Source organism: Triturus cristatus, chromosome 4_1 (genome assembly GCF_964204655.1).
Source record: "Triturus cristatus chromosome 4_1, aTriCri1.1, whole genome shotgun sequence".
Taxonomy (NCBI): domain Eukaryota; kingdom Metazoa; phylum Chordata; class Amphibia; order Caudata; family Salamandridae; genus Triturus; species Triturus cristatus.
The window spans coordinates 303258838-303285730 of NC_140585.1; the positions used below are offsets into that span (position 1 = coordinate 303258838).

Genomic DNA, 26893 nt, shown 5'->3' on the forward strand with positions numbered 1-26893 from the left:
CCTCCTTTGGAAACCTACTCTGGTGAACACACCAAGTAGGGCCCTAGACAATGTAGGAGTAGTGACTGTTCTGAGGAGTATTGCCTCAGGGTATCTTGTGGCATGGTACAGTACCACCAAGATATACTTATTCCCTAATGCATTTGGGGGCTCTAGGAGACCAACAATGTCCACCCCCACCCTCTGAAAGGAAGTCCCAGCCACTGGTAATGATATCAAGGGAGCCTTTGACGTGCCCCCCGTTTTGACACTGTACTTTGAGTGCAAGGAGACACAACTACCTTCATAGGGCCTGTCACACCTCCCCGTTTCAAGTCCACCATAGCCATTTGATAGAGTTTGGTCCTGCTGTCTGCATAGATCACCTGGTGAAATTCATCAGGCAGGATCTGCTCTTTAGACATCAGTGTGTCCATGACCATAGTCACACTGGCTCCTGTGCCTCTTAGAGCCTCAACCTCAGATTCATTGATGGTAGGCCTCTGCCTGTACTTATCCATGCTCAGCGGTAGGGCGGCCACTTCCCTACCCATCTGCGGCACTGTCCACCAGCACACTTACACTAGCAATACCTGGGGACTGCCCACTGGTGGGGGTCGGGGGGGGCTCTTTGTGCAGAGAGCATCTCCTTTATTGTGCCCTGGCTGATTACAGACAAAGCACTTTTTCACCTAGGTCAAAAAACCTACTATTCTCTCCCTGATACCCCCTCGCCTTATAGTTGGAGTGGCTCAGGGCCCCCCTCCTTGTTCAGGTTTTTGTGGGTCTTTAGAGCATTCCTTATGTTTTTGAACTTCTTTCCCCTGGGATTTCATCTACGGGGGGTGTCTGTCTTTCCTTCTTCTGATCACCCCTCTGGTGTTGATTGGAAACCCGGGTTCTCACCCACTCATCAGCTGCTATGGCTAGTTCCCTGGGACTAAACAGCTTAGAGTCTAATAGGTACTTGCGTAACTTCTGCTGCACACAATAAGTCAAAATGTGGTCTTTCATGTGGTCTTTCAACAAATTGATAGTTACTTGATCACCATCAATCCATCCTCCTGGTGCTTTTTCTGAGAGGTCCACAAAGTTCACCCAGGACTGTGTGTTCACTTTCTGGGTTTCCCTCAATTTCACCCGATACTGCTATGGGGTCAAATCAAGTTTCTCAACTAAGCATTTTCTCATGTTAGTGTAGGATTTGGCCTCATCCCCCTTTAGGAGCAGGAGCCTATCCCTCCCAGCTATGGGGATTCGTTTCTGCTAGAGTGAACCCCAATGCTTGGTGCAGATGTCCCTCATCTCAAGGGCCCTTTCAAATGCAATCAACTATTTGTCAATGTCGCCCCCTTCTATGTACCCCGGCACTATCCCTTTGGGGAGCTTGGAATCAACCCCCCCCCCCGCCCCTGAACATCTCAACTTCTTCTTTCATTTTACTGCTACCATTTCTTCTCTCCACCTCCCTTGCCTACTTCTTCTCAGCTAATTCCATTTTCTTCTGCTTCAAAGCAATTAATGCTAGTTGATCCTCAGGCTGCCTTTCTGCAAGGGACAGCAGTGGTTCCTGTTTGAGGAACCCTGCCCTCCTCCCACCATCTGGAATTATGTACCTAGCACTGGAAGCAATGGAAGTAGCATCATCATGACCCTCCTCCTGAGTGATGTGGGGGGGCAGGCTTCCCCTTCCCTTAATACTCTGGGGCTGACCTTGCCCAGGCTTTCAGGGACCTAACCAACTCTGCCTTCATAATCTTGTTAGTAGCAGGTAACCCCTTAGCCTTAAACAAAACCCTAGGCTCAGCCATGTTGAGTTTAGTAAGTATATCCAGATCCAGCTCCATGGTATCCTCAGTTTTGGGTCTCAATGACTATCAATCTGACTAAGAACAAATTTTGAAAACCAAAACAATGGTTTAAAAATCAGCTTCACCCAAATTTAAAAAATCTAAAGTTTTGTTCTAAGACAATTTAGAGAATTTTAAAGATCTAACTTAATTGTATGGTGTACTTTAAACACAAGTTCGTATCGACACCGCTGAACACTTAGGGGACAGGAGTGTAAAGCATTTAAAAACACCAATACATCAAATAAGTAAGACACAGCACACAATAAAAATCCCACACCAATTTATAAAAAAGGGAAATATTATGAACAAATAGGCACCAAAATGACAAAAATCCAATGTAGGGAACCGGAATATTAATCACATTCTAGAGTTTAAAAACATATAGCGCCACTCTGGGATATCTGGTCATGTTTGATTTGGATAAAATCACAGTTTGAGGCCTACTGCAATAGAGCCCTGGTCAGATACACTAAGCGGGAGGTCCCGGTCAAATTTTGCCTTCACACTTAAAAACTTTTCTGGAGCTTTTTCCTCTGACGTCGATCAACCCTCCACAGCAGGGCAGATTCCGAGAAGGTAGTCAGCTTGACTTTTGACGTTGGGTCGGTTACCCCATGGAACTTTTTCCAAAAGTTCTCCAAACTTCAGGGGGTGCTTTCTGAAGGTCTCCTTGTAGGTTCACAGTGTTCAAATCACCAATCCAAAGGTCTGGAATTTCCTGGATGGTCTCTGGGATGTCTGACTACAATCCCCATAATGCACCTGCCAAATCCTTAAAAGTTCACTGGAAGCACTCTAGGATGGGGACTCTTGGTGGAGATGTCTGAGGTGGGCTCTGCTAACCTGTAGCTTGCAGGGAGTCCACTCCTTAATCCTTCCTGAAGCATGGCACAGTCCCCAGGGCTGTTTTACCAGATTGTGCAGCAGGTGCAGTCATTCAGAGTGCAAGCCTTTGGGTGCAGTTCCAGATTCCAGCAGGGCAGTCCTTCTTCACTTTGTAGTTTCAGGCAGTAGATCTGATAGACTATGCAGCTCTCACATATTTAAACAGTGTTCTGGGGCGACAAGCAGAGAGGCACATTTGTCCAAAAAGATACTGGATGCCATCCAAAAACCTAACAACTTCCTCCAAAGTGTGACATCTTCTTGTCCCAAAAAACACTGAACTTCCAAAATCCAACATGAATGATTTCTCTCCAGAGGAGTAATAGCTTGCTTAACCAACCCACAGTGTGGCTCATTTCCAGTAGCTATCATCCCTATGGCCTCTGCAACTTCCTGTCCTAAGCCTGCCATCTGTCAGGCACATGGGGGTATGTATGCCTGGCATTCCTTACTGATCTGCTCTCTCTTTGAGCTCAGTTTGATTTACCCAACCCCCTTTTCATGACCCATCCTCCTCAGCTGCAGAACTCTTTCCATCAGATAATCCCTGTCCCAGCCAGGCCATTTTTCACCTAATCAAAGCAGCCTGGCTAAGCCTGTCAAGGCTAATCAATCAACAGAGACCACCAGAAGGCTGGATTTTGACTTACAGAAGAGAACGTTCTATACCTTCTTTTCTGTATTAGTTATGATAAATTCAACAGTGGCAAGTTGTGGGATTTATCAATACCAATCTTTTAAGTCTTTGACATTTACTCATTTCCTAGCAATAGTTATACCTAAATAAAAGACTGCAATGTTAGCCTATGGAGCTAAGTATCTACATTGGGGAAAATGAAAGGGGCAGTTTTTCCCTCACCAGGGCATATAAAACATCTTATATAAGGTCCCTGCTTATAGTTACATAACCCTCCCACCCCTGAGACACATTGGAGAGGCCCTGGGGGTACCTTATATGTACAAATAAGGTAGATTATCACTTTTTAACTGCCCATACCACCAAGGTTGAATTTGCACACAATTTACTTTTTAAGACAGTCTACAAAGCTGGGGTGCCTTTAAAATGACAGAAGGCACTCAGCAGTGCACACATGTAAGTGCAGGGAATCTGCTGGGCCTCTCAACGCCCATGTCCTATTATATACTAGGGACCTATACGTAGTTTGAACCCCCAAGCCCTATTATCTACTATGGACTTATAGGGTCTGTCATTGTACCCTATTTCATGTCCCTTTTTAAACATAACCCTGGGCCTGGTTAGAAAAGCCCTGGGTACAGCTAGATTCAGTTACCACCAGAACCATTCAGCAAAAAATGGCGGTGAACAGGGCAAAAAAATGACTTTCTAAACAGATTGTTATGCAGGCAGGGATTTTCAGGCCCATTCTTATAATGGGAATTAAAATACTACAGCTCCCAGCAGGCAAAGGGCTGTTAGACAAAAGTCCATGGATGTTTGAAAGGGAGCCTAATGGAATATAACTCGAGCTACACATCATTGTTTCATATTAACAGAGGATGTTATCTGGAATGCCTCTTTGAGGCGGGGCCAAGAGTGATTTGGTTGTGTTTGATTCTATTCTTTAATGTCACAAAGAACAAAGGCAATGGATTGGGACACTACCAGAACAATCGTCAGTGCTTCGGATTCATTAAAGCATTCACTATATCACTTTTTATTTTTCTTAGGCAGCCTTTCCCAAGTATCACAGCTTTTCCCAAACATGCATAACGAAGGCCTCTGTGCAACAGGGACTGAAGCTGCTCCTCTCATATGAAACCTTATTAAGTTCATCTGGATTTACTTGTGCTCAGGGTCCAAGGTGTTGTGCCATGCAATTTAACTGGATTACCATTTATTTTGTTGTGGGGCTAGGTAAAGACTAAGTTGTAAATGAGTTGTCCTTTTTGTATTTGCTCAGCAAACTGGGCAGAAATACTAAGTTGGGAAAATACCACTGGTCTAGAAAAATTCATCCAACTCTTTTGTGACAAATGGCCAACTGGCAGATGTGTGCAGATGATTTAAGCCTGGGTAGGGATTAATGCATATTCGTCACACTGGGGAACCAGGCCACTCTCATGTGTTGGAAAGGGGTTTCATGTTTTTGGACCATGTTTTGCTCTTCATTTAAATGTATGTTGATTAGTTGTGTGTTTTGTTCCCCATTCAAGTAAACTGGTGATCATGGACCTCCACTGCACCTGGCGTTTGGCGTGGCTTCTCCTATGTTTGGCTTGTTTCAGCCACACCAGACCGTTGCTCAGTGACCGCAATTCCCTGATCCAAAAAGAGCTCTTCATCCATACTGGTGGCAACATTGTACTGGATGCACATGAGGACTCTGCCAACCAGAAGCTCATGAGCCTTAAGACGGAAGAGGTGAATGAGGCCATCAAGATGGAGGCCTTCCCTCCCAGCATGCACTTCTTCAGAGCAAAGAGTCTAATTGATCAGAGCACTGTCTTTAGCTACTTAAAGAAAATGCCGAAAGGTAAGCATCGGGCCTACAGATGTGCCTGAAGAAAGCAGGTAGTTTGCCACACATTTGCATATGAAGCTTATTATTGCACTTGAGCCCAAAAATGGCGCCCTGGTCTTTGGGTGGCTTCTTTGAAAGTAGCTAATTGCTAAATTAATTTCATGGGCATATGTCCTTATTACTAATTCCACCACTATCACATTAGTACTGAATGCACTTATGCAAGTGGACAAAATGCGTTCACATGTCGTGTCTTGCAGAAAAGTGATAGATGGCTTTGCATGGCCTACTTTAACTATATAACGTGTTTACATAGACATTCTTCTTGCCTTTCGAACCTCTAAAACATTTATGAAAATTCTGTTTTTTTAAGCATAAGGAAGTCTCTAATCAGTGGTGAGAGATGCAAAGAATATCTACATGCAGTATTCTCTAAACACTTTCATCTCTGGTCAGTTGCTTAGTAAAAGGTTAGGTTACATGCAGTGAACTATGCAAGTAGCACATGCTGCACCAGCATACTAGGCACACTCTCATTGTATGATGAATGAGCATATATAGTGTATTATATTGAAACATTTATATAGGGCATGGTAACTCACAAACCTTTTCCCCGGGGCCAAAACGTTTGGTATGTGGTGTGACCGAGGACCGAGGACCACACTGATGCCAGCAGGGTGGTGGTTGTGGGAACGGGTTGTTTTGGGCTGGAGAAGGTGGTAAGGTGGGTGTATGGAAAGTGAAGCACATACATCCAGTTGCTGAACTGAATTGCACAATATGGAACCAGAAAAACTGGGATCAATCCCATCTTCCCCACCTAACCACATTTTGTGATCCTTGCCAATTGTTTCATTTCACTTTCCCTCTTTTTTCTTCACTATCACAAAACAGGACATTGAAATTCTGGAGTTCAGGATATGCACTGTACAAAACCTTCTCCTGTGTTTGATTTAATGTTGTTCATGTATAATAGCAACCCCAGCCCTGAGAGGGAGAACATAACAACTGTCTTATTCTCTTAGTTCACTATTGGTATTGTTGTCAGCGCTGTACTTTGAGTATCACTGATATAGGGCTTACTACCCCTATGTGAGGCGCTGAACAGTTTGTGGACATTGGTAGAACGCTACACCGTGTAGGGTGTGTGTTTGGAAGGGTGTTGTCTTTGTTTTGATAGCATGTGGGATGTATTTCCATGTCATTCGTGACGACCACCAAGGCGCAATGATCGTGTTAAAGGTTGCTGTGATTAGCAGTGTGATGGATGACGAAGTGCGGGAGACAGGCAGGCAGTTTATGGCTTTCAGTAAGCTGTTAACTTTGAGCAGCATTGCAGGTCTTTTATGGTATTTCTGATTTTCATATTCCAGTTAGTTTGTTACTACACTAGGTTGTCCATTCTGAGATAATCTTGTGTAAAGAGTATGGTCCAGAGAAGTCATAGGTTGGAGGAAGACATGGATCAGAGATCTGCTAGGATGGACATTGTTTCTATCCTTCCATATCTGACACCTAGAGATCCAAAGGAGACGTTGCAAGGTCACAAGATTACACTGATTTGTTTGGGAACTTTTATAAGTGCAGATACTCCTCCTTTACAAGCTATGTTATGGGGGCATGGCCAAGGTGGCAGACGGTTGTGACGTGTTTTCTAGTCTCTCCATCCCTGCAACTTCATTAGCATCATTAAGTGCCCTTCCTGCAAGCCGTGATCCCCTGAGTGACACCTGCGGGAGGTGACAGCCACGCTCGGCGGCAAGATTGCGACTTCCGGCCTGGTCTTAGGCACTTCTGCCCGCCCGGCTTTACACCTGAGCTCAGATTCCAGGGTGATCCATCTTTGCAGCACACCGCACCTTACCGAGACTGGGCTCCACAGGCGACCCCGCTGTGACTGCGAGGTGTGCCTGCTGTGGGTGCTTGCCTGCCCCGGCGCAGGACATAAGGGAATGGCTGGCCTCCAGGCCTGAAAGACTGCGCAAGGCCAGGGGCAGCAGTGGAGAAAGGCGGGGCCGGGATGGGCACCGACCCCCTCCCCGTCCTCGCCTGTCCACCCGGCGGCACGTGCCACCGCGTCATCATGACGCGGTGGGCGCGCCATGTCCGGGATTGGCTCGCGACGGTGACCCCCATGGCCCGGAAGCGATTAATGCGCTTCCGGGTCAGGGGGGGGGCTGGGGACAGACCAGTTAGAACTGGTCTGCCCCCATGTATCCTGATAAAAGGCTGGGGAGCGTGGGACTTGGCCTCTTTGTCCCGCGCTCTCCCAGCATCTGGTCGCAGCCCTTAGGAGGCTGCTTAACTTCTTTGTTTGTTTTTTATTGCAGGTTCGTGTCTCGGGACGAGGACTCCGTGCAGCGCCGGTGTTTTACTTCGTGGTTCCGGGTCTTGAGGTCTTGAAGTCGCGCCGTTCCGCTGATTCGGAGAGGAGACCTGGATTATATGATCTTCCTGGGCAGCGTGGTTCCGGGTCTTGAGGTCTTGAAGTCGCGCCGTTCCGCTGATACGGAGAGGAGACCTGGTTTATTACGATCTTCCTGGGCAGCGGGAGTACGGCGATTCAGTGGAGCTCTCTGGCATCGTGGTCCAGGAAGATCGTGAGGTTTGGTGCAGGGCGCGCGCACGCGCCGATACGGTAATCGTCAAGGGGGGGGGCCCAGGGGGCTGAGCGGTGGGTCCGGAGCTCGTTTTTGATGTGTTTAAGCACCGAAGGTGCTAGTTGTGTGGGGAGGAGCAACTGTGCGTGGCAGAAGGCTACTGGGAGTGGGTGCCATTGAACCCCCTTTTATACAAACATTTAGTGGGGATACTCAGTCATTGTGGCCTGATAGTTACAGTCTGGGGGCTCTTATTTACAGGTTACAGGTTTAATTCCCCATTGATTCTGTTCTGGTGGTTTTCTTAAAAAAACTCCTGCGTTTGTGTGGGTACAGTCAAGGCATTTTCGTGGGCCTCAGCATAGCATCTTGGGGCATACAAGTGACTGCATTGGAATACAATCATAATTGGGGTACATTTTGGTGAAACAGTGTTTAGTATTTCGCTATAATTTTTGTTTGGTGCGCATTTCCCCGAAACTGCAGTGTACCGATTTTCATGTGTGTGTTTTTAAGGGGGGCAGGTATTGTGTCTGCAATATTGTGATTGTTATATTGCGCAAAGCCTGTGTCGCTTGATTTTTCCCAGGTAAAGAGCTGGTTGAATTGAGGTTGGGCAGGGGGTATTGAAGGACAGGCGTGTGGGTCATAGCATAGCATGTCAGGGAAGCGGGGAACCAAGCGTTCGCGCATGGAGCATATGCTGGAGGCAATGATGCGTAGGATGGCGACTATGGATAGGAGGTGGGGCAAGGTGGAGCAAATGGGGCATAGCCTAGCTGAGCTCAGGCAGAAGGTGGAGGATCAGGGTGGGCCGTCCGGGAGGCCTAAGCGGACAATCGTACCCCCAAAACCGAGGGGGGAATTGGAGGCTCTCCCTAAGAGGGTTATACATAAGAAGGGTAAGATCCAGGATCCCAAAATAGTGGAACCTTTAGAGACACCGGGTGGGGGTGGTCCGTCCGGGCTCCCAGCAGTGCCAGAGATTCCGGATTTAGTGCCCAACGTCCCAGGGTCAGCAGTGCCAGTACCTGCACCAGTTCAGGTGGCCCCTGTGACTGAACCGGTAGTGCCAAGTATCATACCGGTTGTGCCCAAAACAGGCCCCAATGTGCCAGTCTTGCACCCTGTGGCCCCGGCCCCGGTATTATCACCAGCAGGGGGTGGGCAGGTGCCGCTCGAATTAGCCTCTCAAATAGCAGCAGTTCTTCCATGGTTAGGAAAGGGGGGGGTGTTGCCCTTGTCCTTGGGCACCGATCCTTTGGCAGAAGCACAAAGACTGGTGGCAAAGATCATGGCAGCCCCGGGTGGGGAACAGAGCCTGGGCGCAGATAAGGCCCCGCAATCGCAGCCAGCGCTCCAGGAAAGCGACAGTGGAAAATCCAAGACGGCGGAGTCAGCGGGTAAGGAGCTGGCTTTACCATTGTTGGGCGCCGGGGTGTTGCCTTCCAGGAAGGAATACTTAGCGCGGCACGTTGCGCGTGATGTGAAAGAATTGATTTGGGCTGGGGCTTATGTAAACATGTTTTCTTTGTTGGTTGACAACAGGGAAATGGAATATGAAAAGAGGCAGAAGGATTGGATGCTTCCCAGTGAATGGCGGGCGGAAATGTCAAGATTCAGGGTGGAGGAGACACTGACAAACTGGATAAGGGCATTTTCTGTGTTTATGGCCATAGTGGCGGAACGTACACCAAATATGCAAGCAGAAATGGCATGTTACCAGAGCAGGGTGGCAATGACGCATGATAAATACGGTGGTGTGGGTTGGAAGGAATATGACATGAACTTCAGGAAGGCGAAAGAGTTTGACCCTTCACTCACATGGGACCGGGTGGATTCTATTTCCTGGTTTGACCAGTTTGGCCCAGGGCAGCCGGGCAGTACAGGTCAGAATTGAGGCAAGGCACACATTTCGCCGCCACATCAGCCCTTTCGGCAAGGGCACCCCGGGGCGTCAGCACCGGGTACGGAGAAAGGGGGAAGGCGAAAGGGAGTGTGCTGGGATTTTAATAGGAAGTCATGTACCAGAGCTCAAGGCACTTGTAAATTCAGGCACGCATGCGCCATTTGTAATCACCCCTCTCACCCAGAGTCAAAGTGCCTTAAGAAAGGGAACGCCTTTTCAGGGACTAGAGGGGGAAGAAACAGGACTGAGGAGGAACGAAAAAAGGTAACGCATTCACCCATTGATGTCTTTGCTATGAATCCCTGGTTAAATCGGTATCCAGATCATGCTACAGCTAGGATGCTGCAGGAAGAGTTTTTGTATGGTTTCAGGATACCAGTAGGGGATTACAAAGGGACATCGGAGTGCAAAAATCAATTGTCTGTCAGATCAAACACAAGGGTTGTAGTGCAAAAGATTAAGAAGGAATTGGGCTTAGGGAGAATAGTGGGTCCGTTTGATGTCCCCCCGGTGCCAAATTATGTCTGTTCTCCCCTAGGTGTGGTAGCAAAAAAGGAAGAGGGGGAGTTTAGGTTGATTCATAATCTATCAGCCCCCAGGGGCAAGTCATTGAATGATGCCATCAATGAGGAACTTTGCAGTGTTAAGTACGCGTCCTTTGATCAGGCGGTAGAAATGTTGAGGGTTCTGGTTCCGGGGGCCTGTCTGGCAAAATCTGATATTGAATCTGTATTCCGACTGTAGCCAGTGCATCCTTTAGATCATCACTTGCTGGGTTTTTCATTTCAAGGACAGTTTTACATGGATAGGTGCATGCCCATGGGTTGTTCGGTTTCCTGTGCTTACTTTAAAAAATGTAGTTCATTTTTGGAGTGGGTTTTCAGACAAGTGACAGGACATCATTTTGTGATGCATTAACTTGACGATTTTCTCTTTCTGGGACCGGCGGGCTCTCAGGAATGTTCCGTGGCCTTGGAGGAATTCTGTGTACTCATGCGTACATTTGGGGTTCCCCTGGCTCAGAGGAAGACAGTGGGGCCAACAACCACAATTGAGTTCTTAGGCATTGAAATTGATTCAATACAGGGCTGTTTTAGGTTACCTGAACAAAAGATAATGAAATTCTGTGCAGCGTTGCAGCAGTGTTTGTTAAAGGACAAAGTGACGTTACATCAGTTGCAGCAGGTTGTTGGCCAGTTGAATTTTGCACTAAGGGTGATACCTATGGCTCGACCATTCTCTCGTTCCATTTCTCAGGCCATGGCAGGCTTACACGAAAAACACCATCACACGCGACTGTCATCTGAGGTACGCCAGGACATGCGGATTTGGATTGCATTTCTGGAGGGTTTCAATGGCAGAGTGGTGTGGCCCGGTCCCCCCACTACTTTGGCTGACTTAGGTTTATGGACTGACGCGGCGGGTAGTGTGGGATTTGGTGCCATACTTGGGAACAAGTGGGTGGCCCAGCTGTGGCCGGGGTGGTGGTTTGAGAGTGGTTTAACAGCCAACATAGGTTTTTTGGAATTGTTTCCCATTTGGGTTGCATTGACGGTATGGCCCCAGGATCTGGAGAATCAGTCTGTCATCTTTTGGTCCGATAACATGACAGTGGTAGAATCCATCAATCAACAGGCGGCAAGGTGTAAAATGATTCTTCGCCTGTTGAAAGAGATAGGGCTGTTATGTATGAAATTGAATGTACAGTTTAAGGCTAAACATGTCCCGGGAGTGCGGAATAATGCTGCTGACGCACTCTCTCGCTTCAAGATGCAGGTTTTCAGGGAACATCTACCATCCGCAGAGGCAACATCGGCACACTTTCCCGAAGTTCTTTGGCAGATTGGTGCCCCCAACTACAGAACCTCGTGGCTGCTAGCCTAGCTCCCGGGACCAGGAAAGCTTATGAAGGGGCGTTTTGGTCTCACTGTACTTTTTTGGGCCAAGACTGGGAGGAGAGATGGGATACGTCAGGCGCATTCCTCTTGTTTTTAGACACCTTACATAAGGGGGGGCGCACAGTGGCGGCAGCCAGGCGACATGTAGCAGCAGTTTCCTTCTTTGCGCAGATCAGAGACACGAACGATCCCACAAATAGTTTCATTGTGAGAAAGGCATTGAAGGGGTGGCGACGCATTCAAGGTGCGATTCCTGACACCAGGCAGCCGATAGGGTTGGAGCGGCTGATTGCGCTGCTGACGGCGCTGGGCGCCATATGCAGTTCAGTGGGGGAGACTCTATTGTTCAGAGCTGCCTTTGCATTGGCCTTTTATGGGGCATTCAGAGTGGGTGAATTGGTGGCACACAACAAGCAGGATGGCCAGGGTGGGCTCTTAATGGAGTACGTGAAGATACAAGGTGACATTCTGCTTTTGACCATCAAAGAATCAAAAACCGATCAGGAAGCTCGGGGAGAAGGGGTGGTACTGCATAGGGCGCAAAATAACCCGTGTTGCCCGGTAATGCAGCTTGAAAATTACCTCAGTCTGAGGAACAGCGCGTTGGGTGGAGCATTGTTATTACATGCGGACGGTACCCCACTTACCATGTACCAGTTTAAAAAGGTATTGGATATGGCAATCAGCAAGACGGGCATGGATCCAAGGGTTTTTGGAACGCATTCTTTCAGGATAGGGGCTGCCACTGAGGCAACGGCTAGGGGCTTGCACTTCAGTAAGGTACAAAGGATTGGACGATGGTTTTCCAATAGTTATAAGCGTTATGTGCGGCTGCACATGTTGTGATTACACATTATAATTGTGTACTGATGCTTCCCTGTCTGTCGTTTTCTTCACAGTTTCTCAAACCTGTCACGCAGGGGGGAACTGCCATCATCGCAGCACCAACATTCTCCGCAACAATCAGCAAAGCTACAGGTCACAGGGACACGTAATGTGTGGATTGTGGGGCATTCATATGTACGGTGTATGAAATCTGTTTTTCTTACAGGTGACTATAAGAAACGGGCAGAGCAGAGGGGTTTAACAGTATCTTTTCATGGAAAGGGGGGCCTTTGCCTTAGTCAATTTAGGGGCTTTATGATTGAACTCCTGAGGAGACACAGTCCTCCTCCCTCTATCGTTATTTTACATCTGGGGGGCAATGACTTGGTTACGTTGGGCAGGAGGGTCTTGTTTGAGAACATAATCTCTGAGATTGGTTGGCTAGCCAAGGCGTGCCAGGGTTGCTACATAGCTTGGTCACACATGATACCCAGATTTAAATGGAGAGGGGGGGAATCCGTTAGAGCTTTGAACCACTCGGTAAAGAGGGTAAATAACAAAATAGGGAAACTGTTCAGATCTTCCAAATTACAGTGCATTGCACATGGGTGTGTCAGGGGGGAACCGTGCTTCTTAAAAGACGGGGTCCACTTGACTAGGTTGGGTAATGACTTAATGTTAGAGAATTTCATGGCTTGGCTGGAGGGTCTGTGGGAAGGGGCATGACCTTTCTGAGGGCTAGGTTGGGGGGGGGCCAGATAGTCGGGCAACTATGGTGGCCTGTGGCGGTAAGGTCATGACTAGTGAGCAGTAAATTTAAGGTCCTTAGGGGGCGGCCTCATTCTCGGATGGGGTCGCCCAGGGGGAGGGACAAGGGGTCTCTCCTATAACTCCAGAGGCGGTACATCCGGTTGGCTGGATGGGTGCGGGGAGAGGGGGGAGTCACGCTATCTTTTAGGCTGGTTGGCCACCCCGCACTGGCATGGACGTCACTAAATGCCGCAGAGTGCAAGACCCCCCAAATAGGCATGGAGTTCAGGGAACGTATGGGAGTAACCGGGGGGGAAGTACCCTCTCGGTAAGCGGGCCCTCTGCTCATGCGCAACCCTACGGGGGGCGTGGTAAATTGATAAGGATCTGACACCAGTTAATGACCTTGCCGTAGGCCCAAATAGGATACGCAGAAAGTAATTAATGTATGATTATGATCATTATGTTAGATTCGGATAGGAGAACTATGTATTAGAGATATGTTAGGTTAGCCATCTGAAATCTGTGCATATGAATTGTAATCAAATGTCGTGTTATGTTTCTGCGTATAAAAATTTGTGTAAATAATGTTTATTTCTTAAAATTTTAATTTGTTTTCATATTTTAATAAATAAGGCCGGGGGTTGTTCGACCCCCGCCTCCAAAAAGCCATTACCTCTCATGTCCCTCATTATAATTGTGTTTATGCCCGGGGGGGGAGGGGGAAATTCGATAGTCCCTGACCATAGAGAAAGGCGGGGCCGGGATCGGCCCCGCCGCAAATATGGCGGGGCACCGACCCCCTCCCCGCCCTCGCCTGTCCACCCGGCGGCGCGTGCCACCGCGTCATCATGACGCGGTGGGCGCGCCATGTCCGGGATTGGCTCGCGACGGTGACCCCCATGGCCCGGAAGCGATTAATGCGCTTCCGGGTCAGGGGGGGGGGCTGGGGACAGACCAGTTAGAACTGGTCTGCCCCCATGTATCCTGATAAAAGGCTGGGGAGCGTGGGACTCGGTCTCTTTGTCCCGCGCTCTCCCAGCATCTGATCGCAGCCCTTAGGAGGCTGCTTAACTTCTTTGTTTGCCCACCCTCCATCCCCTGTTGCAAGGTATTTAATGGGTTTGAAAGTGACGGTGTGGTTCCTTCCTTAGGCGTTTTTCCCGTTTTGCAGGTCTTCAATCGTCGTATTTATTGCTATTCCTTGGTCAGGCGGTAAGGTCATGACTAGTGAGCAGTAAATTTAAGGTCCTTAGGGGGCGGCCTCATTCTCGGATGGGGTTGCCCAGGGGGAGGGACAAGGGGTCTCTCCTATAACTCCAGGGGCGGTACATCCGGTTGGCTGGATGGGTGCGGGGAAAGGGGGAGTCACGCTTTCTTTTAGGCTGGTCGGCCACCCCGCACTGGCATTGACGTCACTAAATGGCGCAGAGTGCAAAACCCCCCAAATTGGCATGGAGTTCAGGGAACGTATGGGGGCAACCGGGGGGGGGGAAGTACCCTCTCGGTACGCGGGCCCTCTGCGCATGCGCAACCCTACGGCGGGACGTGGTAAATTGATACGGATCTGACACCAGTTAATGACCTTGCCGTAGGCCCAAATAGGATACGCAGAAAGTAATTAATGTATGATTATGATCATTATGTTAGATTCGGATAGGAGAACTATGTATTAGAGATATGTTAGGTTAGCCATCTGAAATCTGTGCATATGAATTGTAATCAAATGTCGTGTTATGTTTCTGCGTATAAAAATTTGTGTAAATAATGTTTATTTCTTAAAATTTTAATTTGTTTTCATATTTTAATAAATACGGCCGGGGGTTGTTCGACCCCCGCCTCCAAAAAGCCATTACCTCTCATGTCCCTCATTATAATTGTGTTTATGCCCGGGGGGGGAGGGGGAAATTCGATAGTCCCTGACCATAGAGAAAGGCGGGGCCGGGATCGGCCCCGCCGCAAATATGGCGGGGCACCGACCCCCTCCCCGCCCTCGCCTGTCCACCCGGCGGCGCGTGCCACCGCGTCATCATGACGCGGTGGGCGCGCCATGTCCGGGATTGGCTCGCGACGGTGACCCCCATGGCCCGGAAGCGATTAATGCGCTTCCGGGTCAGGGGGGGGGGCTGGGGACAGACCAGTTAGAACTGGTCTGCCCCCATGTATCCTGATAAAAGGCTGGGGAGCGTGGGACTCGGTCTCTTTGTCCCGCGCTCTCCCAGCATCTGATCGCAGCCCTTAGGAGGCTGCTTAACTTCTTTGTTTGCCCACCCTCCATCCCCTGTTGCAAGGTATTTAATGGGTTTGAAAGTGACGGTGTGGTTCCTTCCTTAGGCGTTTTTCCCGTTTTGCAGGTCTTCAATCGTCGTATTTATTGCTATTCCTTGGTCAGGCGGTAAGGTCATGACTAGTGAGCAGTAAATTTAAGGTCCTTAGGGGGCGGCCTCATTCTCGGATGGGGTTGCCCAGGGGGAGGGACAAGGGGTCTCTCCTATAACTCCAGGGGCGGTACATCCGGTTGGCTGGATGGGTGCGGGGAAAGGGGGAGTCACGCTTTCTTTTAGGCTGGTCGGCCACCCCGCACTGGCATTGACGTCACTAAATGGCGCAGAGTGCAAAACCCCCCAAATTGGCATGGAGTTCAGGGAACGTATGGGGGCAACCGGGGGGGGGGAAGTACCCTCTCGGTACGCGGGCCCTCTGCGCATGCGCAACCCTACGGCGGGACGTGGTAAATTGATACGGATCTGACACCAGTTAATGACCTTGCCGTAGGCCCAAATAGGATACGCAGAAAGTAATTAATGTATGATTATGATCATTATGTTAGATTCGGATAGGAGAACTATGTATTAGAGATATGTTAAGGTTAGCCATCTGAAATCTGTGCATATGAATTGTAATAAAATGTCGTGTTATGTTTCTGCGTATAAAAATTTGTGTAAATAATGTTTATTTCTTAAAATTTTAATTTGTTTTCATATTTTAATATATACGGCCGGGGGTTGTTCGACCCCCGCCTCCAAAAAGTCATTACCTCTCATGTCCCTCATTATAATTGTGTTTATGTCCAGGGGGGGAGGGGGAAATTCGGTAGTCCCTGACCATATGTACCCGACGGCCTCACTATTCTTCCTAACTCGTGTGAGGGTAGCGGATGCCAGTGGCCCCTCCGCTGCATACTGCGGTGGCGAGAGGGCTGTTTACCCCACATTGGGACATTTGCAGAGGCGATTGGGGCTGCCTGTGGCTCTGCTGTTTGACCCGAACAGGCCTTGTCGGCATTTGTCTCAGGGGCACCGCCCTCCTGCCCGGCAGGCCTTAATACTGCTACCCATCGCCCACCCATGTGGCTGCCAACTCTTCCACAGTGCTCATCCCCAGCTGGGGACTGGGCCCCACTGAATAGGGCCCTGAATGAAAAGCCTACGGGCCGCTCCAATGCATCTCCTGTGGCCTGTGCCCATGAACTGCTCACTGAGCATCCTCGCGGCCCTCACACAGAGCACTTAGCTGTACCCTGGTTGCTCAGTGACTGCTAATCTGTGGGGGGCCCCAACGGGGATGGCCCACCCTACTTGGCTCCTGGTCTAGGAGCAGCTGAGCTGCTGGAGGTGGTTGCTGCGTGGGACCTGGGCGGCTGCCAGCTCTTGGCTTTGTCATTAATGTTTACTGGTGGAGGCACGTTGACTAACAGAGGGCCCCCTTCCCGTACCCTGATCTAAAAGATTGGGTACCAGAGGGCCTTTCCGGAGATTCCCACTTAGGGCATATGAAACTAAGCTGCATATCCTTGGGGGCTTTGGGATCCCGAGGTTTCTGAGCACTCAGACTTCCTTCCGGTGGGACCTTTCCTTGAAGGACTTTAACTACTCATCTTGTGGCCGGCCTGGAGCCGTGCATGAGTGGGCCTCATCCTTGGAAGTGACATAGCTCTTGCAACTTACTTCCACCTGAACCTTGCTGGGGCATGACTTGAGAGGACCGAAGAAGGTGCTGGTGCCCGCATGCAGTAATACAGAGGGCCCTGCCTCTCTCCTGTGCCTGGGGCAGAGGATTCTCATCTCCTGACCTGGTTCAGGCCTGACCTGCTACATTTAAATCCCTAGACGCTGTCCTCTTGCAGGGCCACTTCCCTATCACCCAGTGCAACCACCTGCAGACACAACATCTTGATGCACCGGGGGAAATTTAGCTGAAACTATCTGCGACTGCACACTGGTAACAGCGGTTGAGCTGTTATATGTGAATGCCCTGCCTTGGTTGGCTCCCCAGTGTGAGGCAAAGCAATGGCAAAGTACCTGGTGCCTGAGCCATCCTTCCTGAGGCATTGGGGGGCCTTGGCTCACACGCACCCTCAGTGAGTCATTGTTGGCAAGATACCCATTTCTAGCTTCTTCCGTGTAGAGGAACACCACTATGTCATCAGCCAGCACAAAGAAGGACGGCTCCCTGAGGGACATGCTGACCAGACCTACTGCGGGAGCGACAGGTGACAAGGTACCTGCACCTGTCGGACGACGCAGAGAGGCCGGTGACTCGGTCCTTCCTGGAGGCCTTATTTGCTACTGGATGATCTGCAAGTGGTTAAGAAAGGTCTCTCTGCTGATCTGCGCAAAGTTCGCCAGGATCTGGAGGAGGTTGGGGATAGGGTTTCTGCCCTAGAGGAACAAGAGTCCAGATGGGTCGAAGAAGTTGAATGGCTACAGCAAGAAGATCACAATTTTTAGCTGAAGGAGAGCAACCTACGCAAAGCACAAGAAACTAACCTGATTCAGTTCAGAGGGCTCACGCCTGTGTGGTACCAAAACCTGGCATACATAACCCTTCAGATGCGCCAAGATTTTCGCCTTATTACAGCTCACCTGAAGGAGGCTGGGATACCGTATTCATGGGGCCATCCTTTCCGGATTATATTTCGATTCAAGAGCAAATCGTACCAAATCAGAACCCTTACAGAGGTCTACCGAGTGCTTGGAATTGCTGAACCCCTCAATAGCCAAGCAATCTCCCAGCCTCCAGGGCCGCATGGCACGTAAGCCCACCCGGTGGCAGCAAGACAAAAGCTCCCCTGCTGGTGCGTGGCCCGATCCTGACACTACGGCGTTGGAGAGGCAATCGGTAGTAAAGATTAGGCCTGGGCGTAATTCACGGAGTTTTGCTACACGGAACTCCGTAAAGTTACAAAAAATCTGCGAAGTTTCAAGAGTGGCAGAGTGCAGAGCGAACTGCAGTTTGTGCTGGTTTTCCTGCCTCTCGGGTAGAAATTCTACACGAGCGGCATCTTGCGCTCACGAACTTACTGTTCACAATCGCGAGTGGGGAAAAACCTCCGCTGCACATCGCGAAGCGGAGTTTTCTGCACTGCGCGAGCTCCGCGGAGTGCGGAGTGCAGAAAACTCAGCAAACTCCGCGAATGGAGCGAAGTTCACCGCCTAGGCCTACTAAAGATGCTGTCAGGAGATGCTGACAAGCCTGAAACACCTTGAAGCCAAGGGGACTCCTGCACCACTGTTTTGTTCCCTTCGACAGGGGCGTAGGATGATGACAGGGTTAGGGGACGGGACGACATTGGAACATGCTCCGTCTCAATGGTCCCCCCTCCGTGAGTATGTTTTCCACTTTTGAGAACTTGGCTGATCATATCCTCGTCTTCCTGGTTTGTGCTGTCCTCAGTGTTGACTTTTGTGTTGACACAAAAGTCAAAACTGAGGGCCAGATCGACAACCATTGAATTTTGCAACTCACAAATTGCGACTAATTGCGAGTTGCAATTTGCGAGTTGCAAAATTCAATGTACAACAGTGTCTCAGACAATGTTTGCAATTCCTAATGGGGTTGCAAATTGCATGACTCATGAATATTAATGAGGCTGTCGCAATTTGCGACCCCATTGGGAGTGGCTGGCACTCCCAGGGATGGTGGGGTAAGCAGACCACCATGTCTGGGACTTGCTTTATCAATAAAGCAGTTTTTTTAATGCAGCCCATTTTCCTTAAAGAAAAACGGGATGCATTTAAAAAAGAAAAATTTCACTTTTCAGTTTCGTTTTTTGAGGGCAGGCAGTGGTCCCTGGGACCACTGCCTGCTCTTAAAAAATATTTGCGCATCCATTCACAAAGAGGAAGGGGTCCACTGGGGATCCCTTCCCGCTTGCGAGTGCTTGACCATCCTTCTGAGAAGGGTGGTAAACTGCGAGTGTTTTGCGATCGCATTTGCGGCTGCAAAACAATCTAACATTGGGTGAGGACTCGCTATTAGGAAGGGACGCCCTTGGCACGCCCCTTCCTAATAGCGAGTCGCTAACCCTATTTTGCGAGTCGCTAATAGGTTAGCGACTCGCAAAATAGGGTTAGTAAATTGGGCTGACCTATTTTGTGGTCGCAAAGGGGCCGAAATCCCCTTTACGACCGCAAATAACGGTCGTACATCTGGCCCTAAGGCCCTTAATGTTGACTGTAGTGTTGACACTAAAGTCAATACTGAGGGAAGCGTAAATTGGGGACTGCATGTACCATGATGCAAAAGACCATACATTTCTAGGATATGAGGTAGTGTGCGGCCACACCCTTTTCCTGCCCAAACTGATTTTCATGACTTTCTCTACCATTTATCACATTTTCCTAATGTTCCTTTTTGAAAAAATTGCATTCTGGCCCATTGATTACACTTCATCTGGCCCGAGCCGGAGAGTACGGCCAGGGTGCGGAAAGTACGGCCCAAGCCAAAGTTTCCGGCCCGACTGCGGACATAAAGATACAATTAGACGTCACCCAAACTTGATCTTCAAAATGACGCCTTAGTGACTCCTTATTACAGTCCCCCACTACGGTCAATTCCCTCCGAAAGACTATTATGGACTATCTCCAAGCTAACAACACCGGGGAGATATCCCTGGCATTGGTTTGGGAAGCGTTGAAACTGGTTCTGAGGGGAGAACTCATAGCAGTCTCTGCGAAAGAGAACCGCCGACATCTGGACGAATGACAGCCCTTAGAAAATTAAGTTGCAATACTCAAGGCCATCCACAAGCGGGTGGGTGCCCCCAGAATATGATGGGAACTTAAAAAAGCACACTTCCTTCTTGAATGCTTTGACGTAGACAGGGCAGAAACCGCCATGATATGCCTTAAGCAGAAACTTTACCTCGGGAGTAACCACTGTGGGTGTATGTTAGCACATCACCTCCGTAGAAAAATTCATTCTGGAGCAGTGAAAGCGATACGCTCCAGATCCTCTGCTGAGGTCTACTCAGATGCAGAGATAACATCGGCCTTCCAGACCTATGGCTCTCTGTATTATACTTCTGACCGCCCCAGCGAGTACCCATAACACTATCTTCGCGAGGTCTTCCTTACTTCCCTTCCGGCTGTATGAGCTAAGGCTCTGGACCAACAAACCCAAATCGAGGGGGTGATCTCGGATATCGCTTGCCTAAAGCCGATGAAATTCAAAAAAGTCTTTTGCCATGACCTAGCCCTCCTGCTTAACCGTCTCTACAACTCCTTTGTCGATTCCAGCTCCCTCACTTACTCCATGTTGGGGGCTGCTATTTTGGTTATTCCAAAGCTGTGCATGGATCCGGCCCTCTGGTGGTCATATAGACCCATCTCACGGTTGAACATAGACACCAAGTTGTTCACCGGTATCTTGGCTCTCCGTCTTAACCCATGCAGGGCCAGATAGAGCCTGACCAGTCTGGATTCATAACAGTGCGCCAATGCAGCGATAACATCAAATGCCTTCTGCACCTCTTAGATAAAATCCATAGGTCATGGAAGGAAGCACTGCTCCTTTCCATTGATGCAGAGATGGCATTCGATTGTGTTCACTGGCCCTATCTTTTTGAGACTCTGTGGAAATACGGCCTTGGTGATAAATTCTGCAGATGTTCAGATGTGTCTATAGTGCCCCCAAGCATCAGTGAGGGTCAACGGTCTCTGATCCCCTACCTTTCCTATACTACGTGGAATGTGCCACCTTTCCTATACTTCGTGGCATGTGCCTTGTCCCCTCATCCTTTTGCTCTGTACATAGAGTCTTTAGCGCAATGGCTAAGAGAAAACCTGGCCATCTCTGGGATTCTCATTGGAGGAGACCAGCGTCTCATCAGCCTTTACGCTGATGATGTCATTCTGTCCATTACTGACCGATGTCCTCGCTTCCCGCTCTGGTCAAATTCCAGATCTTTGGGGAGTGCTTGGAATTCAAAGTAAACTTGCAGAAATACCAGAATTTGAACCTCTAGTCACTTCTCCACACAAAAGTGCCCTACACTCCAGGTTTCACTTAGAGTGGGTGCAGGACTCCCTGCCAACCTTGGGCATTAAGCTGGCTTGAACTCTCCCCAGAACTCTCGCTTCCAATTATTGCACTCTTACCTCTCAGGTATGCAGGATTCTGTCCATGTGGAGCCGTCTTCGCCTCTCTTGGACGGGTAGGATAGCTGCAGTTAAAGTGAACATTCTTCTGCATGTAATCTACCTGTTCCAGACACTGCCGCTGATCCCCCCCACCATCCAATGCCCTCCTTCTCCTTCAATTGGACATTAACAAATTCTTGTGGGATGGCAGCAAACCTCGCCTTCACTAACAGGTGCTTCACCGCAAGAAACGGGCTGGAGGGCAGCTGGTTCCTTTGGTACTCCGCTACTATCAATCTGCGCAACTTCAATTTTTGGTGAAGTGGAACTGCCTGCTCTCTGAAAAACATTGGTCCTTCATGGATCATGGATCAAGCAGTCACTGGTTCCAACATATGGAAAGAAGCCTGGTTACCATGTAAGCATAGGGTTTGGGGCCTCTACTCTTTGCCAGTGATGATCTCTATGCTCAAGGTGTGGGACTCAGTAGCGTTCAGGGCAGGTCTCACAACTTTCTCCTTCGCAATGACTGATCCTAGCAACCCAGACTTTTTCCTGGGGAAGGAATCAGAGATGTTTCGGCGATGGCATGATGGGGCTGCAAATGCATAGGATGCCTCTATGATCAATGCGGGCTTATACTCTTTGACCAGTTTGAAGCCGATTTCACTTTGGCATACTCCAACCGCATTCAATATTTGCAGTTGCGACACTGGGTGATAGCTCCGGAGACACGGAAAGAGGCAGGGCAATCCATGACACCTTTTGAGAAGTGGATACTTCTTAAAACTGACAATAAACACCTCAAAACTGAATTATATGCCTTCCTGCAGGGAGGATTCCCCGGAAAGGTCCAAGGGGCAGGCATGATGGGAGGCAGAATTGGGAAGAGTCCTCACTACCAAAGAATGGGAGGATATTTTCTACAGGGTACACCACACAGCGCATAACATGGTCAGTACAGCTACTGCTTATAAAATTGTCTCTTATTAGTGTCTGACTCTTGTGCGACTCCACAAATGGAACACAGGGTGCTCGAAGGAATGCTGTCAGGGATGTGGGGATACCAGGACTCTCCTCCACCTTCTATGGCATTGTCCAAAACTCACTTGGTACTGGGACCAAGTACTAACCAAAATCGACTCTACTTTTAATACTTCCATACCAAGGTTCCAAGCATACACTATTCTTAGACTCCCACACCCCCTGACCTATCATCTATTCTCCACCTGGGGGAGGCAAATGACACTAGCTTAGGGGGCTGCTCCGCTTGATCTCCTATGAGACCCCTACTACAGATTAGCTATTATCAGGTACTCTGATGTCTCACCTCCTTTCTTAGTGCTAAGTGTAAAACCAGCACCATCATTTCTTTAAATTGCCTGATTTACGCTGCCGGCCCCAGGGTTGTCCCTCAGAACCTGGGTATTGGTAATGCAGTCTACAATAGATTCTGTAGGATAAACTACTTGCTTAGTATTCAATAAATGATACCTCACAAAAGAAATAAATTATGGAAACAAAGTCTAATAAGTACTCCATAGACACCAAACGGAACACACCAAAGATACTTATTCACTTGTTCATGTGTATTATTTACTCCTTTAGTATATGGCTGTCACATATACGAGTTCAACAACATAAAACATAAATAATGTCACTTTCGTGAGTCAAGTGACATGAAAAATGCTTTTTGCTGAAGCTTTGCGGCATTTGTAAGTAAAATATGAAAAAGAGCGCTTTGAGGTTTTCGCATGCATGCACATCATGATTCTATGATGCTATACCTTACCGACGAGCCCTAATCAGGACAAAACCAGTCTTGGGTTGCTTGTGTTGTAGTTCAAGGAGGAACTGGCCTGCCAGTTTGGGTTTGTCCCTAGTCAAGACTGATTTGCATATGGCTAGGTCCAAATTGAAATGCCACGGAGAGTAAAAGAAGGGTGGGTTGGAATACTATCCGGAGCCAGTGGTTATACCTAGCCTAAGGACATATGTGAATGCATGATGACACAGACATTTGCGAGTGCACAGCATGATGTGGCTGTCATTTTGTTATATTACCTTTTCCAAGATACAAAACAAGACCTTGTGCAGTAAATAAAAATGTAATATTTAAACATACACTAAAGTGCTTTTTGAAAACAGAGTGGACTGCCAGCAAATGGCAGCTGCTGGCTCACCAAACATTGAACCTGGATTTTTAAAGGGACTGGAGGGGCTGGGTAGCAATAGAAGAGTGCATGGGGGGGGGGGGGGGGGGGGGTAAATGCAGTGTGGGAGGGGCACCAACGTGGGCACTCAAGGCAGGGTAGGTAGTAATGCTCTATTACTTACCGGTAATCTTCATTACTCCGGGTCCCGTTGTCCTCGTCCCCTTCATTAACATATTGGAGATAACTATCTCCCGACAGAGAAAAAAGAGCAGAAGGCATGCTGGGACCCTAATACTGCCCCTCCCACCGGGAGTACATATGCAGTACTTACCCAGCATCCCGTCTGTACAACCAAGCCCAGACAGGAAGACCGGTCGCCCGGGAGGGAGGGAGGGGCGTATGAAGGGGACGAGGGCAACGGGAACCGGAGTAATGAAGATTACCGGTAAGTAATAGAGCATTACCCCCAGGTCCCTTATGTCCTCGTCCCCTTCATTAACATATTGGAGAATACCAAAGCAGAAAACCGGGCCTTCCAAAACCAAAAGTACACCCAGGAAACCACACCAACGCAGCAACCCAAGGGAGCACCGAGAAGGAGGCAAGGGGAGACCGCAGGAAGCAACCGGCCAGCACCAATCAAGGACCGGAGACAACCCAGAAAACAACACTAGGCCAGGACCACAAAAACGAGGCCACCAACCAGAGAAACAGGAGACAGGGCAACCAGGCCAAATGACACGGCCAAGGATGGACAAACCCGTCCAGCCCAGAACCACCAGGAAGGCACACAGGACCCGGCAGCCGTACAGACACCGAGCAAACCCCGACCACCCCGGAGAAGGCCAAAGAAAGAAGGCCAGCCCAGGCAACGAGGCGCAGCCCCAAGCACCCAGACCAACAAAGAAGGAGTAAGGCACAGGCCAGAAACCGGCCCACCACACCAAACCGAACGACCCGGCCAGACAGAAAGCCAACGAACCCCGCAGAGGAGGCCAGGACCGGGGATGAACCACAGCAAAAGCATGAGTGCAGAACAGGAACCAGACCCCAACCAGACCAAAAAGGACCGGGAGGGAGACAGAAACCCAAAAACCCCATGAGGACAAAAGCCCCCACAGGGAAGAAAAACCGCCAACCGAACAGGGCGGCCAAAACCCAGAACAGGCAGAGCAGAGGAAGCCATACGGAACCGAACCTGAACCGAACCGGAACCGCAAGACAGAGGGCAGAAAAAAACAGAAGCCAAGAAGGAGGACGACCGCACAGGCACCCAACACCCAGGCCAAGCACACAGCAAGGGCCAGAGCCACGGAACAAAAAGCCCTAGGGCGCATAGCACCCAGACCGGAAACCCACCAGGTCCGACCCCACACAATACCGAAGAGGAGCCAAGAGACAGCAAAAAACGAGGTCAACAAGGGACAAGAAACCAGGAAGCCAGGACCGGAGCCCAGCAACCCGCAAGGGCAGGAAGACCCACAGGCCCAACCAACCCCGGAAGAAGCCCACGAAGAGCCCAGGGCAAAGGAAAGGCAGGGAGGCCGAACGAGACCCCCAGCAACCCAACGCCGGACCAAACAGAAGGCCGGAAGAAGAACAAGCACAGGAGACCACCAAAACGGAAACCCGAGGAAGCAGAGAAGCATAGGGCCAAGCAGCAACAGAACCCGGACACCCAGGAGCCAGGAGGGAGAGCACGACAAAGAGGCCCAGCCAGAGGCCACGCAGAACTAGAAGGAAGCCCGCAGACCAGGAGCAACAGGAGGCAACCCCGGAGGAGCCAACCCAGAAGCACCGAACACCCAGACCCACACAGGGCCGGACAAGGGACCCGCAGCCCAGGAAAAAAGAAGAGGGCGGCCAGCCAGACAGGAGCAACGGGGAACCGAAGCCCAACAGCACCCAACCGAACCCCAGGAACCAGGCAGAAACACAGACACCCAACCAGAGGTGAACCAAGCTCAGGAAAAAAGTGCCGGCATGAGCAGGCCCAGAAGGACCCATCAGAACACGACACGAAACCAAGAGAGCACCCCGCCAGGATCCACCGAGAGAGCGCAGGCAAGGATACACGTCCGAAAAAAGGCGACCACCAGACGCCCAAAACCAGCAGAAACCGGAAACCCCAGCATACCAAAAGTGGGGAAACCAGAGCCAAGTCAAGGACACAGCACCAGCGAAAGAGAGCCAGGCCCCAAACAAACCAGGCACGAACGCCAGAGAGCCAAAACGCGAACCGCCACTGGAAACATACCCCAGGGGGGACGCAAAAGGAAAGGGAGAGCAGGACCCAACCCAATCCGTCGGAGAAGCCGACTGCCACAGGCACCCCCAGGTAGCCACAAGCAGGAAAAAACCTGTCCCGACCAAGCGGAACCACAGAGACCAGGCGAGAGCAGGACCGCCACAGGGAATTGGAGGGGCGACCAGGACCCACCGAAAGAAGCCAAATACAAGCCCAGAAAACGAGCAGGAGCGCCGCAGTAGCAGGGGAACACAAGGCCACACCAAGGAACCCCAGAAACCAGGAACAACCACAAAACAATAGCACCCAGCACGGAAGATGCGAGAAACAGAAGACAGCACGCAGACATCCCCCCACAAAGGAACCCAAGCATACAAACCGGAAGCCCCAGAAGGTGCAAGGAGAACACAACAGCAGCAAAAAGGAGGCAGCAACAGTAAAAGAAGCCCCCCAGCACATGGCAACACCGAACACCAGGGAGGGCAGACCCCAGAAAGGAAGGGGACACCTCACCCCAGCGGACAGAGCGAGCAACCCCGAAGAGAGGCAGAAAGAACCCATGGCACAGCCAAACAGGGCCCACAACCAGCTGAACCGGATGGCATCAGAGGAACAGAGCCATCTGCACAGGCAAGGACCCCTGGGGAGGGAATCCAACCTAGGAACCCAGCCCACTCCAGGCCCGACCACAGCACGGGTCCCAACAACACCCAGAAGCAGGACTGCGCAGAAAAAGCCAAAAAACAGGCAGACCCCGGCAGGACTAAGAGAGCAAGAGAGGGTAAGCCCAAGTGGACAAGAGAGGACCACGAACCCCAGACACACGTCCCAGGGAGGCCACGTCCCACAGAGGCAAAGCAGCGGCTAGCAATAAAGCCCACAGATACCCAGTGGAGCAACACAGAAGCCCCGGAGGGAAAAGCGGCAAGGGGACAAGGTGGCAC

At 49.9% G+C, this 26893-nt stretch overlaps 1 protein-coding gene across 1 annotated transcript in view; it reads left to right on the forward strand.

Moving 5' to 3' along the window:
* Positions 1–4905: 4905 nt before the first annotated feature.
* LOC146854822 (adenosine deaminase 2-like) overlaps positions 4906–26893 on the forward strand; it is a 308704-nt gene continuing 286716 nt past the window's right edge. The window contains exon 1 of the mRNA XM_085651047.1: positions 4906–5212. Coding sequence (XP_085507173.1) covers positions 4906–5212 — 307 coding nt within the window. The remainder of the gene's footprint in view (positions 5213–26893) is intronic.